This window comes from Charadrius vociferus, unplaced genomic scaffold, assembly GCF_000708025.1.
Source record: "Charadrius vociferus isolate BGI_N301 unplaced genomic scaffold, ASM70802v2 scaffold325, whole genome shotgun sequence".
NCBI lineage: Eukaryota > Metazoa > Chordata > Aves > Charadriiformes > Charadriidae > Charadrius > Charadrius vociferus.
The window spans coordinates 1,239,541-1,259,420 of NW_009648526.1; the positions used below are offsets into that span (position 1 = coordinate 1,239,541).

A 19,880-nucleotide genomic window follows, 5' to 3' on the forward strand; every position below is an offset into this window, starting at 1 on the left:
TATCACTCTAAATTGAAATAATCAACTTTAAAGAGGAACCTTCAACTAAAAAAAGCCACAAGCCAAATTTATCTAACTGAAGATCTACTCTCAGGCCAGTGGGAGTGGAGGGAAAATCTGAAACATCTTTCCAAATATCACTCAGGGCTTCCAGTTCTCTTTCTCTAATGGCTACAAAAATACACCCATATATAATAGCTGCTTGAAGTAACTTCTAACCAAAAATAACACCACCAGGTCTTTCTACTGACAACTATAGCACTTCAGAAGTATTATAAGAGTAAGAAAATCTGAACTTCTCTACCTGTCAATGAATAATCTTTTATCTAGCATCTGTGCATTTTCTCCCAAGAGATAGGAGCATTCAATTTTCAGTACTAGAAAGTGCTTGAGCTAAGTACAACCTAAAAAATAAAAAAAATGGGTTTGCCTTATAAAACTTGGTGAGCATGCATGATATCCAATGAAACATGCTGCGCAACAAAATGGTACTTATGCTCTGTGGTTGTGCCAGACGGACTAGCAGAAGGCATCAAACGTTCCTCAGTAGCATCCAGCACAGCACTCCAGCATAATATAATGACTATGAATGCTACAAAGGTAGCCTAAATTCCTGAACTAAAAAAGGAGTATCACAGTTTAGCTTTATCTCACCTGAGTTTGCCGGATTAGGAGTACAATCACCTTAGATTACCTCTGTAGCTGGTGGAAGAATGACATTTCCAGAGGGTGATTTAGCCCGTCTCCTTCCACTGACTCAACAAACTGTTCAGGATGATTGGGTCACCACCACCTCATTCAGCTGCCCGAGGTCAGATGGAGTGAGTCGGTATGCACAGGCATCCGAGCTACAGAGCCAAGTCATTTCATCTCGTACAGAAACTTATTTGAATGCAATATGCTTTGTCTGAGACTCCTGATGCTCTCACACACCAGGGGTGGGGGTGGGAAAGGGTGCCCAGTGTCTGGATTGCAGATGGATGAGCTCTTCTAAGCTATCAGTACATAAGTCTCATTCCCTTTTTCCAACCCTGGGAAAATCTGCCTGTAAAAATGAGCAAGGGCATTCCAAAGGCTCCATTTTCATAGACACTGCCTCAGTTACTGCAGTGTAAGAAAGGAGCAGTGTATGGCCTTCTGCAGCAGAGGTCAACAACAGGAGAGCATTGCTGAGATGATCCACTCTGTAGGGGCATTCACGTTTTCGTTTGGTTTTGGTTTTTAGCATCTTATCAATTTCTTGGTTTCGCAGAACACTAGGAGTGTTCAAAGAGAGGGAAAACACTGATCAAAGGGTAGATAATTCACGTCGCAGAAAACAAGCAAGCAAGCATTTTTCCCCTGTAATTTTTTCAGACGACTTAACAGACATGCTGCTAACAATCTTACACATCATTTCTTTCAATACAGAGCCACAACAGAAGATTTTAACAACATGCCAGTAGCAAGCATAAAAGCTGAGGACTGTTGTACTGCTTTCATGACACATGCATGGAAACTGAACTAGTTCAAAGAGGTCCGGTGGGTGGATTTACAGAGAAGACTAAAATAAATAGCTAAATACTACAGTGCCTGCCACGAACACTGTGTGTCATGCACTTTGGAAAGCAAAGAAGCATCGGAGCTGTATGTGAGAGTGGGCATGGGCAGGATGACAGATGATGCATTCAATTTAGAATTACCTTCTGTTGAATATGCACAGCAAACCCAGAAAACCGACGACAACAACAACAAAAAAATAATCAGAAATGCAATCCCACTACAATTACTAATAAAGAGGGCCTGCTGAAAAATAAAAATGAAACATTCTTCTTTTCAAAATCTATCTTCTTCACAGTTGAAGTTTGTTGGTTTTTTTTTTAAAAAACACTGGTTTTGGTAAAATTTACCATTGGGGAACACCTTGTTGCTTCTTAATGTTTAGACTGAACTGACCCAACCTGCTGAGCCTGCCCGAGTTGTTGTCATGCTTTTATGGTAGCTATGTCCCCATCGTCCCTTACCCAATTGGACTACATCCCTCGGAGCACCCCTGCAGCTCCGCCCCGCACAGCGCACTGCCACGCTCTGTCCCTGCCAGCTCCCCGAGGATGCCACCTGCCTCCCACACACACAGCACTGACTTCACTCAAACCACTTCAACGCTTCTCTCAGTAGAAAGTCTGCTGTGGTTTTTCAGTATGCTACCTGTTTTAATCATTGAGCTGCAAATATCTGCTCAGAATAGAAACAGAAAAGAAAAACGTTGGTTTTCCTGATAGAATAGCATAATTTTAAATAGCCTGTCCTTGATACCCAGCTTCCTGGGCCATTAGAGCTAGCAAATTCCCAACAGCCATCACAGCGCAATGTCAAGTTAATTGCCTTTACATTTCAAGAGAGCACAACTAGCATTTTTGCCATTAAAAAAAGCAGGCAATGCCACTGAAGGCCTGTTCTATAATATTCCTTCACATAGTATTTTTCAATTCAGCTGTTATCTTTCTTTCATAGTTATCAAGAAGGCAGGACTCCGTAAGTTCTGGTTTGGGTCCTTAGGGTCTATACATTTCATTCCTCTCTCATTTTGCTTCTGGAATGGAACTTGTCTCTCCTCCAAAAGTTTTCTGCTCAATTGTCTGGCCATAAACAAGGAGCTTCTGTTTTCAGATTACAAAATTAAGGGTTTAACTGTTAAGCCTTCTTATACTACTGTAGTATATTGGAAGTCCTCGATTCCTTTACAGAAAACATAGCAAAGTTTTGTGAAAGTAAAAAAAAAAAACCCCACCCCCCCCAAAACCAGTGGCTAAATACAGACTGATTTTACACAGAGTAAAATTAGGCTACGGGACTTTCTAAATTCATACAGATAGCAAAGTAAAACACACACTATGGTCAATTTTGGAGGATCTGATAACTAAGGGAGAAATATTTCCTAGGTTTATATGAAATTTTATATGACCCTTAATTCAAGGATTCATAACTGCAAAAGAAGAAGAAAAAAATGCTTATACTAACCTTACTTGATTTTAGGACCTTAATTTGTTCTTCATAAACTGTGTCTTTATTCTTTTCCAAAAAGCCTTCACATTGATATTCCACCTGAAAAACATAATTTTACAAAAAAGTAAGTACTGAATAAGAATATTTTGCATAGAGTTCACCAGCTGTAACATTCACATTTAAAACGGATAATTCTTGTGGACATTGAAAATACCGGCTCCCAAGTGCACCTTTGTTAAATATAGATTTTTCTCAAAGAGAGTGCTTTCCAGTAAAACGTAAAACATTAAAACATATAGAGATGAATACTGTTATTGCATTATACCAGATCTATTTCACTGCTGAGAGATGCTTGTGGTAAGACAGCATGATTGAATGGTTACCGTAAAGGTGAAGAATCAAAACGTGTGTTGAGCATCTCCTTCCCTGAAGTTATCGGGTTGCAAAACTGTGTGAAATCCAGATGCAACTGAGAACAAAGTATCTCATCTCATCTCATTAGCTGAGAGGCAGTAAGTAGATCTGCCTGCAGCTTATTATAAAAACGCCTCATTTATACCCAGAAAGACTATTTTTACCAGAAGCAATACGAAGTCTGAATGTTGTGACAATACATAATAATCCTCTATCACAGGGCCACGGAGTTTCCTGGACCAAAGAACAGCCAGAGTGTCAGATAAAAACCTAGTATTTATTTCACTGTCCAAATGCAAGGCTGAACAAAACCCAAAAACTACTGACAATTTTTTGTCTAAGAGTCTAAGTATACATCTTAGAATTCAATGTTAATTAACATAAGTATGCTAACTCTCATGGAGTATCTCACCCTAACTCTTTAATCTTGTATCAAGAGAACTGCAAAGTATAAAATACAAAAGCAGACCCTTATAGCCATTTTATTCTTTCAGCGCAGACAGACTGAAAGCCATCAGTGGCCCCTCGTTCGCACAGCCATTTATCAGCGCTTATGCATTGACACCGTGCCCCGAGCTGCAAAACCTTTCAAAAGATTCCTCGGGGGGAAGAAGGTAGAGGATGTGCCCAAGGTCCACCCACAGCTCAAAGCTCACTCTGAACATCCTCTCGGGTACCAGGAACATTCTTACTGCGGGAGACAATGCCACGAGAGGGCAGCAGAATCTCTGCCTTCTCCCACAGAAGACGCCGTCAAGGCACAGAGGTTACTAACCTGCCAGCTACAGCTTTATTTTTGCCTTCAAAATGTCTATGCATCCATGTAAGCACGCAGGAAAACATAAAATGATTAGCGCAGACAGCACATCAGAGCTTAGAGCTTTCCCAATACCTGCTTGGAGCTACTTTTAGCTTTCCTTGACCCTCACTGCTCCGACTAGGCATAGGAAAGCCCTGTTTTCAAATACCAAAGTTTAGCCTAATGAGAAGTATATGAAATATTAATTAAATCCTTCTTGTTCTCTCATCCACCGAATAAAACAGAACTCATGAATCTAAACAGTTACAGAGATGTTCTTGTTGCTTTCATTAAGGTAACACTAGATGCAACAAGAACAGGACCCCTCTTCTACGCATAAATTCAAGAACCTGGGAGAAGTCAAGTGGAGGCAAATCAAGGCCTCCAACCCCCGTGCCAGCACGTACAGACCTACTCATACGAACCCCAGAACTTCTCCAAACTTTTTTTGACAAAGCTGACAATATTCTGACAATATTTGTTTAACACGACAATAACCTTAAAATTATTTTAATATTTTTTATTTTATTTTAAACTGAGGAGTTGCTCAGTGTGATGATGCTTTGTGGGAACTGAACAACACATGCGCTCCACTGAGATACCCCTCATGTGGCTTCCTAGAAATAGCCGTTCAGTGACCAGCAGTGGCGAGGGAGGGAGCAGCACTTACTGCCCCAGCGATGAGAAGGTGTGTTACCCTCTTTCCTCTTTGCACGTTAAGGTATTAGAAAGGTATTAGAATCGTCAGGGTTGGAAGGGACCTTTAAGATCTTTGAGCCCACCCATAACCCTAACACTACCAAAGCCACCACTAAACCGTGTCCCTCAGCACCACATCTGCCTGTCTTTTAAGTACCTCCAGGGATGGTGATTCAGCCAATTCCCTGGGCAGTCTGTTCCAGTGCTTGATAACCCCTTCTGTGAAGACATTCTTCCTAATATCCACCCTAAACCTCCCCTGGTGCAACTTGAGGCCATTTCCTCTTGACTGATCGCCTGTTACTTGGGAGAAGAGACCAACTTCCCCCTCACTACAGCCTCCTTCCAGGTAGTTGTAGGGAGCGGTAAGGTCTCCCCTCCACCTCCTCTTCTCCAGGCCGAACAGCCCCAGTTCCCTCAGCTGCTCCTCATAAGACTTGTGCTCCAGACCCCTCACCAGCTTCGCTGCCCTTCTCTGGACACGCTCCAGCGCCTCAATGTCCTTCCTGTAGTGAGGGGCCCAAAACTGAACACAGCACTCGAGGTGGGGCCTCACCAGTGCTGAGAACAGGGAAGATGGCAGCAAACCCAACATCATTTTGGTGTTGCTCTTTAGCTAAAACTACAGCGAGATATATGATTTTCTATTTTGTGTATTTCTATAGCATAAGTGGAATTGATACAATTGTGCTGTGAATTGCAAATACACTAAGCTGTCATGTTTTGAAAAAGGATGGTTAATGGTTACAGCATGTGACAGAAGTCAGGAGCTCTTGTTTGTGTTCCTGGATCTGCAGAGCTGCCAGGTCAACTTTCTTCTCCTGGCCGGGTGTACAGGCAGGCACACATTTTGCAAGAAGCCAGGCAGAGCCAGCGATGCTGCTGCCTGGTCGCTGCCTGCTACAGCCACCCACCCCAGCATCCCCTCCCACGCTCAGCCACACCAGCCACAGCAAGAGGTACCTGGGGAAAAGTCCTTACCTTGTCAGCAAAGTGCTTGATGATAAAAGCCTTATTTGACAAACGCGGTTTTTCAAAGAGGGCACATTTATTCAAATGAGTATTGTACAGTTTTTGGGCCCAAGTGTCATCCGAGCCTTTTGGCATCTACAGAAGAGAACACACAGACATTTAAATTGTCTTGAGAACTTTTCAGTAGCAAAAGAAACTATGACAACAGGGGACAACGCTTTGTGGTTTGCTGTCAAACTCCAACTCCTTGGATGTCCAAGCACTGCCATAAGCACGTAAGCCAGTAACCAGCTATGCGCTTGTCTTCATAATGCTCTGGACTGGGCCCCAGCCAGCAGCAGGTGTAGCTGCTGTGTGACACACACCACACTAGTAACACCTCCAGAGTCACACACCTGCAGGCAGGTATCCAAGAGGTATCTGACCGAGCAGCATCTCAGCAGGTCAGAACTCATCTACCACCATTGAGAATATTTGTGATGCTTTGTGCTACACAAGAACCCCAAGCTGGGTTTCCACTGAAGTAGACACCATGTGCCATCCCCTGTACATGGCTTACCATAAATTAAACGGAGATAAAAGGTAAAAAGTGAGACACCAAGCAAGAGGCAATTTGGAGAAATCTGACAGGACCAAAGTCCGCGCTTGCTACACTTGGGAAAGAGAAAGTTGCCAGAGTCAAAACAAAGGTTGATCAGAGACCCAGAAACAGATACAGACACATGATGGAGAGGAGGGAAAAAAAGAGCATCACTAGAGCATTTTTTCCCCTCCTGTAATTGCCAATTCTGTTGGTACATTCTCCAAATCCTTTCAACAGCAGAGTGTCAAAATGATGGCTGCACACAGATGACTTCTGCCTGTGAGGCCCCAGAAGTGGGACAGCTGATGACCTCTTTCTCTATGAAAGCCCTTGAACACACACCTTGCACTCCTCATCCAACAGATCCAGAACTCCCATTTTGGCCTCTATGAGGTTGATGCATGGCTGATTGTCGTAAAAATCAATCAAGGTCCATGGTATTTGTTCCTTCATATATTCTTCTTGTTCCAGCTTAAAGACATGCTACAGGGCAAAAAGAAAACAGCTTTCTGTGAAATAAAATGCAGAATAAATACATCTAACTCTCACTTGAATTCATCCTGGCACATTAATCCAGGCTGTCAAGTGACATACTAGTCCAACTGAATAAAGCCATTAACAAGTAAATGTATGAAAAATAAATTAACCTTTTTTCCTGGCCTAAAAACAACAGACTAAATTACAGTGCTCATCCATATTCTCTGCAAATAAGGTCTATTTTTTCCTATCTTTTTACTATATTGTCCCACAATTACGATAAGCTCTTTTCTCTTATAAAAAGACCAACACAAAACCCAGAAAAAGCCTCAAGTGCAGGAACAGCAACTTATAAAGTGGGATGTGCCATGCATTTATGATTTTGAAGTTACGAATACTGCTCTATTTCGAGTAAAATTTCACTATAAATACTTTTGCGTTTCCTTGTGAAAGAAGAGAGCTCCATTTTCTCTTAAATGGCTGCTGATTTTTTTCTAAGATGACGCACTGCATTAAAATATACTCTTCAGCAAAAACCTGCAAGAATGACTCCAGGAGTATTAGCACAAGAAATCCTTGAAGCAAAATTTTGTGGAAGATTAATCTGGTACGAGGATCAATAACAGTGTGGTTGCATATTTATTCAAAAATATTATCACAAAAAAACCTGCACAGGTTTCATGAAATGTGCATAAGAGATGAATTAAAACTTCAGGGAAAAAAAGACAGTAAGCTATTAAACAGGCAAACTGTGGTCGTAATAGCACAAGCACTCTTTTTAAAAAAAAAGACTGCTGACGCCAGTTATTTTAAATGATGTTTTATCTCCCATTTAAATTTTAATGCTTGCTAACAGGGCTGGCAGGCAGAACTGAACCGGGAGCATCCCTAATGAGCAGCAAGGGTTGGGGGGCCACCACAAACCCCTGGGTTGGTCTCGGCTTCCCCCAAGCTCAGAGCACAAGTCCACAAACACCTCGCAGATCTCTGCCACGCATCTGCCAGGCAGCAGAAACCTATCCTGACAAAGCGGTTCATCCCTTTTTATTTCATTAGCTTAACATCATTCTTCCCAAAGCAGTGTTCCTTAATGGCGCCCACGGGAGCCATTCCCACCCTGCCGCTTAACGGCTGCGTTACACGCTGAGTTAATTCCTGACAGGAAAGCCAACGGGAACGTTTTATTGGTGACCATTATTATCCAACCTACGTCCTGGAAGAAAACATTTCTCCACTGTAAAGGAATTAGCAATTATGTGGTGAAAAATGTCTTCAGACATGTACTTCAGATGTCTTCCACATCTGGAGCACTTTGTCCAGTTCTGGGTTCCCCAGTTCAAGAAAGACAAGGAACTACTGGAGAGAGTCCAGCGGAGGACTATGAAGATGATCAGGGGAATGGAGCATCTCTCTTATGAGGAAAGGCTGAGAGACCTGGGGCTGTTTAGCCTGGAGAAGACTGAAAGGGGATCTCATCAGTGCCTAGCAATATCTAAAGGGCGGGTGTCAAGGGCATTGGGCCAGACTCTTTTCAGTGGTGCCCAGCGACAGGACAAGGGGCAATGGGCACAAACTGGGACACAGGAAATTCCATTTCAACATGAGGAAAAACTTCTTTCCTTTGAGGGTGGCAGAGCAATGGAACAGGCTGCCCAGAGGGGCTGTCAAGTCTCCTCCTCTGGAGATACTCAAACCCCACCTGGACACCATCCTGTGCAACCTGCTGTAGGTGAACCTGCTTTAGCAGGGGGGCTGGACTAGATTACCTCCAGAGGTCCCCACCATTCTGTGATTCTGACCTCATTTTCCTTGGGGGCTGTGGGTGGCCAGGCGGGGGCAGGCTGCCCGGGGAGGCCAGGCGGGCTGTGGAAATGCGAGTGGTGGCCGGGCAGTCCCACAGCGGCCTGCCCTGGGCCAGCCTTAGGCCGCCCCTGCTGGCACACGAAGGCTCGCTGGCTGCCACCACAGGCATGGGCCTTTAATTTAGAACAATTTCCACCTGCATGTGCGTACCTGCATGGCAGCCCAATGGGTCCATGTCCACCGGCACTGGGTTTGGTAGCTTGGTGGGACATCAACACAAAAGGCCCCATTGCCCTGTCCTTCGTGAGAGGAGTGCTTACAGTAACAGCACGAGAGGGAAGGGAACACGGGCACAGTCATCTCAACTAAAGAACCTAACCCTTATAATTCTTAACAGGGACTAGATTTTTGCTGTAGAGCTGAGAAAACTCCAAGATACCTCACGCTTAGTAGTTACAACATTGTGCTCATGGAGCTGAAGCCAGCCGTGGCACTGCCAGACGCTGGGGCTGGAAAGCCCAGCCGCCGCTCCAGCACCCGGCCGGCTCCCCGGCACCCATCCCTGCCGCTGGGATGGACGACGGCGCGGGGGGATGCTGTCCTGTGAGCGCACGCTGCCACGGAGGTACGCTCGTGAAGAGAGCTCAAAGCTATTCCTGTACTGCAGCACAGCCTAGCAACAGACCTGGCATAAATAACTCGCTTCATCATGATGCAGGTAAGATATATAATTACAAACGTCACTAAGGCTGGGGGGAGAGAGAGAATCGTGATCTCTCTGGAGGAGGCGCCTCTTGCCACATGTCAGTCATCAGCTTGAGGATGCGGCTGAAAACCCTCAAAAAATAACACCAGGAGGAAGCACAGGTGGCAGATTGCCAGCAGCGAAGCCGTGCTCTCCGCTGCCCGCGCACAGGCTCTTGCCAGAGGTTACGGAGACACGGCTAACTCCAACTTCATCCACACACTGCTCTCAGTGACAGGCAATCTCAGGGTCTTAATTGCCAAGCACTGCTCTGTCTTATAATTGTTACTGTGATCAGAATTTCAAATAGTCCCAAAGCAGCAGTTAGTCATAAAATCTATTTCTAGGAGATAGTCGATCTTTCCCCATCCCCCAAAGCCCACGGCCAGGACAGCTGGTTAATAGACTGAAGGAATTCATCGTAACCACTGGGGACCCAATTAGCAGAATGGACTTGGGCGAGGGGAAAGGGAAGAGGAAATGCCAGTCATTTCCTACTTACCATATTGAACTGCTGCTGCAGTTTTTCATTGGCATAGTTGATGCAGAACTGTTCAAAGCTGTTGATTTCGAATGTCTCAAATCTAAAATATGCAGATACTCAAAATTACTAGTGCAGTGAAAAAAACAGATTAAATGACCCCATAATTTTAACTTCCCTCGCTCCAGGAATAATTGCATTTTCCAGGCACGAACAACCACAATCAAGCAACAAAGCACACAGGGAAATGGCAAATTGCAGTACATGGGCAATTCAGTGATGCTCCCTCTTTAGGCAGGGACGAGGAACACAGGGAAGGGACTGATGTTCATGGACAGCATGTTAGTTATCTTTGTCCTCTCTAGAAGTACTACCCTGGAGGAACCATGAGATGACAATTCCCTTGTAACTTTCCCCAATGCAATACATAAAGGAACTACCAACAGCAAAAATCTGAACTCCCACTATAAATGTCAAACCTAAAAGTCAAGACAAAGATCTTAGATAGCATGTCAAAAGTAAACACCTACTTCCTTCAGCTGGCATAAGCAGCTGCTAAGGGATTGGGGTTTTTTTTGTGTGACCCACGCAGATCCATGATAAAGACAAAGATGCTTTGCAGTAAGATAATTATGTAAGAGGTGACATATGTCTGACAAAAGGACTCACCCATAAATGTCCAACACTCCAATGAAAGAATGCTGTTTCACAGTAGCGTGAAGGGCTTTGTTCACATGATCTACAATCCAGTTAAAGAGATTAGCATAGATATGTTTGGCAAGTGCATCTCTGGCATTGATGGCATGAAGTTTAGAAATTGGCTTGATGTAGGTTTCGGTGGCAGTTGCGAGCTTCCTATGGCAAAGCCAGTGGGCCATCTCTTCATACTCCACCCCCATGAGGTCACAGAAGATGGTGAGGGGTTCATGCTTGGGCTGATAAAAACAATCTCGTTAGGTCTTGAAACAGTATTACCAATAGCACTCATGCAATCATGCAAACAGCAGAACTGCCTGCTTGCAGTGATCCAATAACAAGCAGCAACAGCAGCTTCCTCAGCTCTTCCTCCTTCAAACGTAACAAGTTCCCTACCCACTTATCACATTCACATCACTGAAGTAAATTAGTGAATCACAGATTCCCCAAAGGCATTTTGGTGAACACAAGTATAGTAAAAAGCCCCACACAGGCAACCTGCAACCTTCGCAAAAATGAATCACCTAGCTTTGCAGGGTATTTTGGTATTTTGTATTCTTATAACTAACTCAGTTTTAAGTGAAGAAGCTAGAGAAATGCAGAAGACAGGACATCAGCTGTGTGCTGGGGACAGAATGGACTACAGCTCCTGACTGCTGCTTTCATCTGCTCGTATACATCCATGGCAGGGAGTGACAGGCAATGGGGCATTGCAGCCCACGCCAAGAACGAGGAGGAAAAAGTATAAAAGGGCTTTAGCGCTCTGGTCTCAGTATTTAACACAGTATTTTCTCACTGAATTCTGGAGACAAACATTAAGAGATGGGAAGACACAAATGATGTTCTCTAACTCTCAAATTGGACTGTACAAGTGAAAAAATTGACCTTTGTTTAACCAGGTTAAAAATCAACTAGCAGGACTTGCACCCTGATATGGGCCTATAATAATTCTGCATTAAAAATCTGTGCAGTGTGTCTACCACTCAGTAAGTTAAGATACTACACCTCGTGACTAACAGGCAAACTGACAGCTAGAGATCAAGGAGGACAGACAGGTCTTTCCTCCTAAAGAACTCCCCTAACACTACTTCCTCATCACATTCACTTTGCACCCGGTGGCTCAACAGCAGCACGCTGACAAGCAGCATCTTGACAAGGACAGATTACAGGGGACTGTTACTACATGCCCAGTAGCTTCAGGGTACATCAGCTTTATCTTTCTATTTCCACATCCCGACTTCTCTGGGACTTCTTCTAGTCGTTACAGCATACAGGTCCCATGGCACCTCCAAAATCCAGTTAACTGAGAGTTTCTCCTTTCAGTTTAGCCATTCCACTTTAACTAGCTCAGAAGACAATAATAAAGTAATAATAATAATGAACACTGCACAAACTGTCACATTAGGGTTACTCAAGCTGACATTAAACAAACTGATTTGTTCACACAGCACCATGCGGAGCCCTTCGCTGAGCTCCCTGAAGCACCACCACTGCATCACGGCGCCAGCGCTTCCCAGGCAGACCAGTCTGCACGGCGACAGGGCTCTGCAATGGCACAGCTATTGTCAGAGAGCAGCACGGCTCAGGTAGCGGATGCCATTGAGCAGACATTCACCGCCACCTACTAGACGTTTACCACGTCAGGATAGGATTGCACAGGAACGTGCAGCTTTGTTACTAGCTCATTCAGTGGGATTGCTGCACTGGAGATACCCATTACAACACAGGCTAGCTCATCAAGTCCTGGGGCTCATCAGCTTTCTACCTGTGATCATTAAATGAGGCTTTCTTTGTAGTGAAAACCTTTTTAAGACACACCAAAGAGCCAGACTATTGCTGTGGTTTCACAGCAGCTATCCATTAGATCCCACGAACAGATGGTGTCAGACCAGGCACACTGATCATCTGTGGGCCGATGGAGGACCTGTTGTCTCAGCTCCAGAAACTGCTATTGCAGATCCTTGAGAAAGCGGCTGATAGTAAAATGAGAAAATAACCCTGCAACTGTTGCTAGTATTTGAAGAGAGAAAGACGAATACTGTGTAATCCAGCAGTAGAAATTCAAGGAAAGGCAAAAGGAGAACATGGTCACTTGTGATCCAAGGAAGAGAAGAGTGACAAGCCAGGTCTCTTTTGCTTCTTATCTCCAAAATATGGACTTCAGTAAGCAGCCTTGGTCCTCATTGAATGAGGAGGGTTTTTTCAGATCAGACTATGCAGTCCTCATTGCCTACCTCCACAAAGGTGAAAAAAGACTGATAAAACCATGACACTTAGATCGGTCATACGAATCATCTCTGTATATCCTATGCTCATGTCTAGACATCCCAGAGGCCTGTGCAAAGTATTTGCTTTGCAACTGTTGAGGCCATTTTGGCATTTAACATTAAAAAAACCCAACATCCGGCAAAGCATTTACTGTGGGCAGGGAATGTATTCATGTAGGAATATAAAGATCTAGACACCTGCCCAGGACTTCAAAGCCTGTCTGGCAGACTGTTCTAGGATAGATCAATTACAGTTTTGAAACAGAATTAAGGCAGCCACTGTTACAATACAGAAAGTACTATCTTAAGCCTCTAAACTGAGAAGAGTTGAATCCATCTGCAAAAAGAACTGTGAAAATCTTAACAAATTAGAAATAAACATATTGCTTGCATTTTTATACTGTTGCTCTTTTTCAGAAGAGGTCCCTGCAAACAAGCAGAAGGCAGAACTGTCAGAGTAGAAACCATGCCCTTCGGCTCATCTACTACTCACAGGAACAGTGCAGCTGTCAGAATCCCGAGATGCAAACTCCACATTGCCCAAGTGAAGGATGCCAGCAAGGATTCGAAAAATTCCCATCTGGTAGGAATCACTAATCCCTGAAAAATGATTAATAAAACATTTTGAATGAAGAGAGAAATAAAGAACCACAGGCTGCTGTTGATGAAAAATTTGATTAAAAGGAGAAAAACAGTGACCGCTGTTTTTTTCAGACTATGGCCTTTGAGAGTACTGCTTGGCTCCACTTCTATGAAAAACATTTTACAACCAGATGCAAAAAAACATTCCATTAAAGCAAACTATTTAATTTGCTGTTTCAAAGTTCTTTGTCAGTGACCTCCAACACTGTATATACTACACCAAGGGAATTCACCATTTATGTTCATATAACGTGTGCTCCTCCTACACTAGATATGTGATTCCACCGCAATTCAAATACCTTCTTAATGCAATAAATTCTCTCAGTCCCAAACATTATCAAACTCTCCTGTTTTTAAACACAATAGAGGATGAAGAAAATACACACAAACAACATAGAAAACACTTGCTAGTATATCGCATTTGAGATATGATTACGTTTTACAAATTACCTAGCAAAGTGCAGGCCTGCCTGGTGTTTACCATTTCCTTAGCATCATTGACACCATCAATCACAGGGCTTCCACCTTGCTTCGTATAGTGAAAGTAATTTGCATTCCCTGCAAGAGAAAAAACCAAACCTTTTACAAACGCTGATGCAGAAATTCACAGCACATCTGTAAAGCTGTGTAACAATTAAGTTGCTCTTGGCAGAATCCATGATTTGAATGATGTCAGCATATTTTTGCCTTCTGGCTCATAGGACTCACTTATTCTGGAGAATTTTTTTCAAGATTAAATAGTGCAAATAAGTATTCTTAAGCTACCTTGTTCCTACAATAGGCCCTCAAGCATATTCACTACCTAACCGTTACCTAACCTTGGTTCAAACTTCCACACCTGTGGAATAATCACTTTGGAAGCAATTATTCTCTAAGTCTGAGCCAACCATTCAAGTGGTAAGTGCAGAGTTGACAGCAGCAGCTCTTTGGAATTATGTGGCAGATATTATTATGCTATTATTGCGTCAGGATATTTAAAAAATTCTATTTTGCCCATTTTCTTCTCATTTCTAATTTATGGTCTGGTTTAGTCTTGTGAGTATCTGTAATGCGTTCTGGCTGAGAAGTGACAGTCGGAGAACCGATAGCTTCATACCACCCCGGGGACAGCACTGGGCTTCGCTGGGAGAGCAGTAGCTCTCCTGTGTGCTGTGTAAATTCCTGCGGTTTCAGTGGCCACGCTTCCAGCTGCAGCAACAGACTCCTTTTCTTCTGATCTGCTAAGGTTTCAAGAGTGCTGAAAGAGTCATCTGCTAAATGGCTTCTTTAGTTATAATTACATCAGTTCCTTTCTTTCCTGTATCAGCAGATGTGAATCCTAAATGTGCCAGCATGGTGTAGAAGAGCAGAGAAACACTTCAAAAACAGAACGATACTTCATAAATTGGCACTGACAGGTTGTGCCGTTTTCCCACTATGAAGCTAACTTTTGAAAATATACAAGAAGCACTGAAATTTATATTAAACTTTAGAAGTGATGAGGTGATTGCCTGTCCCAAGGTCATCATAATGCCTTTCTTTCACAACATACCAGTTCCTGCTAAATGAGAAACCTTTCCTTTATCAACATTTTAATTTGAAAAAAGAAAAATTTCACTTATCAGTTTTGTGATCACCAAGTTAGCAGAGATGGTAAAGTAATTCTTGGTAATGGCCCAAGTGAAAGTATGCAGATGCAAAATAAGCTTTTCAGGGGTTCATACCAGAAATGGTAAAATTCTCTAGTAGCTGGAGCCATGCAAAAAATGTTTTAAAGGATCAAGAGAGGAGAATTTTACCCTCACCACTGGAAAGCTACTCTGGAATCCAGGATATAGTAAGTCCTAGTGATCGCAACTGCAGTGCATTGGAGCATGCCGAATAAACAAATCTGTTACTTTCCTTTTATCTATAAAACACAAAATTTGAGATCTGTGATTTTAGGTATTTTCAATGTATTTTAGTATTTGAAGGTTTAAAAGTTTAGAATTTAAAAGCCAGCAATTCTTCTTTTGGTTCTATGGCTCAAAAAGCTCAGAGATGCTGCTTTATACCTACAGTTGCACAACAGAATGAACGTGAATTTCATACCTAATCGTAGAGTTTTAAACTCAGGTAATGCTGCAGAGGCACATAGTTGGTAAAAGATGTGGTAATTTCTCTCCTCTTCTGCCTTTAAGAAGAAAGGAATTGATTATTTTTCACAACTTAACAAGCACCGGAAACATCCACAAGTAGAAAAGAACTACTATGTTTAATGCTTTCACTAACATTACACAAAAAGCATAGAAGCTGCATGGAAAAAGGAAAGATAAATCAGCATCTGTCATTTCCTTTTTCATTAATTTAATCAATTTGCAACAGCAAGAAGCATGCAGACATTTTCATTTAAAAAAAAAAAAAGTATGATTTCACTTTTCAGAACTGTGGATTACTATTAAATATAGATCAGGATTCTATGGCTGGGTGAAATGATCATACTTAAAAGCTTTTCATTTTCCAAAAATAACTAATACCATTCGCCTCAGCATTTATAGTAAGCTGGTGAAGGGAGTATCTTTCTTGCCAAGGCAAAGCTGGAATTTTAAAATGAAGGACAAACACAGCTCAGAAGGTTATGACTCACGACCAACACCATAATTCTGAACTCAAGTGCTCTAAATTTTACAACTTCAAAACAATAAAAAAACCCAGAAAAGGACTCACAGCTAAACCATGTGCAAGAAGTCTCTCTTATTTTTAAAATATACAGCAGTACTTCATGTAACACTCCTACACAACGCAAACTGTAATTACTTGTTTTACACCTTTAGGCAGCAGCCAGTCAAGGACGAGACCATTTTTACTGAGCTCTAGACTATAAGGCAGGCAAAGATGGGGGGGAAGTGCAGGAGACAAAATGGTTTGGATCGGTTCAAGTGTGAAATACCAAAATGATGAGAGTTCAACAAGGATGAAATTACATATTCTCATTTGCCTAAATAAGGGCAATTAAGACTCATTCATAATTACTGCGATAGCAGTGGGTTTTAACAAGAGATTGAAAGTGAGCTAAGATGGCAGCTCTACAAACCACAACAGAGAGCTCTCCTTGAGCATGACTGGTTTTGGTTAGGTTTTGAAGCCCCATTCTACAATATTATGGTAAGCACAAACTCATATCTAGTAGTGTACTGAAGGCATTTCATGTTTAAATACACAGCCTTTCAAATGCACATTTTACAACTATGAATAATTCATATAATAAAGGGCTGACCTGGTTTTCCTTCTCTCCCCCCTCCCCACACGTGCTATATTACAAATACACTATTACCACCATGTCTTGGGAGGGAGACCTAAAACCAGCAAGCAAGAACTCTTTCTTTTTAGCATAGTCACACAAACACACAAGAAGATTGCATCAGTATTACCTGAAACACCACTCTTGATTTTTCCAAGAGGTAAGTTCTCATGTTAGCACCAATGATCCGATACCTCTTATCAAAACCAATTTCAATGTATTTCCCAAAGCGACTGCTGTTGTCATTCCTTGTAGTTTTGGCATTTCCAATAGACTGAAAAAAGGGAATATTGCAAAGGTTAAACCGCTTTTAGAAATTATCAAATCTATCTAATCCTCTACATGGCTCATGAACACTGAACATTAACTTTGTCCTGGTTTCAAAATAATCAAGAATTTAATAAAGAACGATCTCGGCCTGGTCAGCAAGTTAAATCAAAATCTGGTTATTTCATTGATGTAAGATCTGGAGCTGATCTTCCTAGCAATGATTTCATTTCCACACCGTCCAATATTCCAGCTAAAAATCCCTTATTGCTCTCTGAAGTCTTTTAAAAGGAACTAAAGAGTCTAACAGAACGCTCATATACACCCAGATTTCTCCTAAGGACTTAATAGAAGTATAACAATTATTTCACACTGTATATATTCATACATGTATGTGTACAGATTTATGTGTAATACTTGCAACGTCTGTAAGTCTACCTATGATAAACCCATAGACCATCAAACAGCCCCCATGTGCTGTCTGGCTAACAGTTCATTATTATTATTACTCTATAATCAACCACATTTCCAAACTACTTCTGCAAACATATCACTATAGAATATTTACTGTGTGCTTAAATATAATCTAAAAATTAACTTGTACAGACTCATGTCATTTGCCTGAAACCAAATCCCTTCCAGAGCAGCTTGGTTACTGACTCAGAGAGAGTCTTCAATCTGCCCTACATGCCTAACTTTCTCAGATTAATTCAATGCAGCTTCATACACAATAAACAATATTTAATGTATTTCCTCTATAGTACGTGGTCTTGGGATGCCCAGAGCAAATGACGACTGTGGTTCCTAAATGGCGTAGGTGTGCCTCTGCCTTACCTCATCAGCGTTAGGATTCACCCTGCAACAGGCACCCCCCGGGTATATCAGAATTCAAGGCATGCAAATCACAACATGCCGAACTTCAAAGCAAAGCGTTTTCTCTTCTCAATTAGATCATGTTTTGGACATCATATAGCAATTCTCCTTCCAAAAAAGAAAAAAAAAATCCTAACGATATCTCTGTATCAAAAGGAATGGCATTTGGAGTAATGACACAGCACACTGCCTTTATCATATGCCACTGTGTGTATGTTATCAAGTACCTAACTCTGAAGTGCACCACAGCTAAGGACCACAGGGTTCTATCTGTGTCCTAGTTCACGTAGCCATCCATAGGAACTCTGTACAGAAACAAAACCTGGGAAAAACCAATGAGAGCAAATAGCAATGCTGAGCATCAGCATTCCAAACCTGTAAACAAAAGGTGGGCGTGTTGGTAAGGGTGAGACGGGCACAGCGCGGGAAGTGGGGATTAGACCTCCCGAAACCCCACCGCTGCAGCAGCAGCACGCACGCCTGACCAAGCAGATGTCACAGCTGGTATCAGATGAACAGCTGCTATCAAGGATGCAACAACAAATTGCATCTCTGCAGTTCTAAGAAATACTGAATTAATTAAAACAGAATGTACTCAAACTACATTTCTTGTGTTTTAAAATTATTGCTACTGTGATACATTTTGTTGTTGTTGGTAGCAATATAGTATTACAATATTTTCAGAAACCAATTATTCCTTTGAAAAGTATTACTTATAAAACAGTTAAGGAAGTCCTTGGTATCATAAGACTGCTTACCAGAGTACATATTAAGCCGCACAACTTGCATAGCTATACAGGGCAACAAAGAATCAGAGGCTGGAAATTACATATAAAGATGTGTTTTAAGACTTGACAATTTCTATATTTGCAGAAGGAAAACTGTATATAGTTGTTGACTACAAAACTAATTATTTAAATAGTTGCCAGAAATGTATAGTGGTCACTTGATATTAAAGAGTGTTTAGTAGGCAAAGATGATGCGAAATTCTGACACTAATGATGGTAGTTCATAAAATCCTGATGTTTAGGATGTCCAAATAAAAATTAAAAAATTAAATTACTTTATGCTCCTAAGATTTTACAATCACTTTAGCAAATGAGGAGTTTCCTGTTTCTAAAAGGAATTACTTATTTTCTTCCTCATCTACATGAGTTAATTTGTGTTTCTGCTGATTTATTGACTGAACAGTTCGAAACATTAATTTTGCTATCCTACAGTCTGTCCCAACACCAGATTTCACAACACTCACTCTAAAACTTATTTAAAATTCAAGTGTTTGAAGTTAAAAGGATAACTTTCATCCAATTATAACAATGTTTAAAGTAACTGAAATTTTAGATATACCTAGGTTCATAAAACTGTTGTTATCCCTAGAAAATAAAAATAAAGCACCACTATTGGGTTTTAGTGGATAACAAAAGGTATGGATGAAAAGCTCATTTCTAGTCCTCAATTTGAGTTTCCTTGCTTTGGGAATTAAATCAGACAATTAGTGGTGAACTGATGGCCACCGATGGGGACATGGGGTCCAAGCAGCACGAGAGAAAGAAGGATGCTTGGCTTAGGCTTTGAGACCAAATAAAACAAGTGGCACAGGGAAACCTGTAGACAGTTTGTATTTCACCCAACAAACAAACAGCAAACTGCAGAGTGTCTCACCGTAGTTGTCACTCAGCAGCCAGGCAGTGAGGACATGGCTGCCTGCCTGGCCGCAGGTACGGCCTCCGTGGTGTGCAGGGGAAGGCAGCAGGGGCGTTGGGCACCCCCGGTCCTGTTAGCATCTCAAGGTGGCCAAGGATGGAATGCACTACAAACGTTGGAGCAGTGAAAGGAGTACTCTGGGATTAGCTCAAAATGTCAAAACTGCCATGGCTCCCTGGGACCCAGACTGCTCCCGCAGGGTAGATGCAGCCCA

General features: G+C 42.1%; 1 protein-coding gene across 1 annotated transcript in view; it reads right to left on the reverse strand.

Moving 5' to 3' along the window:
- MYO5A (myosin VA (heavy chain 12, myoxin)) overlaps positions 1-19,880 on the reverse strand; it is an 89,633-nt gene that overhangs the window by 40,270 nt on the left and 29,483 nt on the right. Inside the window, exons 6-15 of the mRNA XM_009885766.1 lie at positions 16,953-17,096; positions 15,634-15,715; positions 14,014-14,121; positions 13,415-13,521; positions 10,628-10,893; positions 9,980-10,061; positions 6,795-6,935; positions 5,879-6,004; positions 3,001-3,084; positions 2,835-2,837 (exon numbers count right to left, since the gene is read on the reverse strand). Coding sequence (XP_009884068.1) covers positions 2,835-2,837; positions 3,001-3,084; positions 5,879-6,004; positions 6,795-6,935; positions 9,980-10,061; positions 10,628-10,893; positions 13,415-13,521; positions 14,014-14,121; positions 15,634-15,715; positions 16,953-17,096 — 1,143 coding nt within the window. The remainder of the gene's footprint in view (positions 1-2,834; positions 2,838-3,000; positions 3,085-5,878; positions 6,005-6,794; positions 6,936-9,979; positions 10,062-10,627; positions 10,894-13,414; positions 13,522-14,013; positions 14,122-15,633; positions 15,716-16,952; positions 17,097-19,880) is intronic.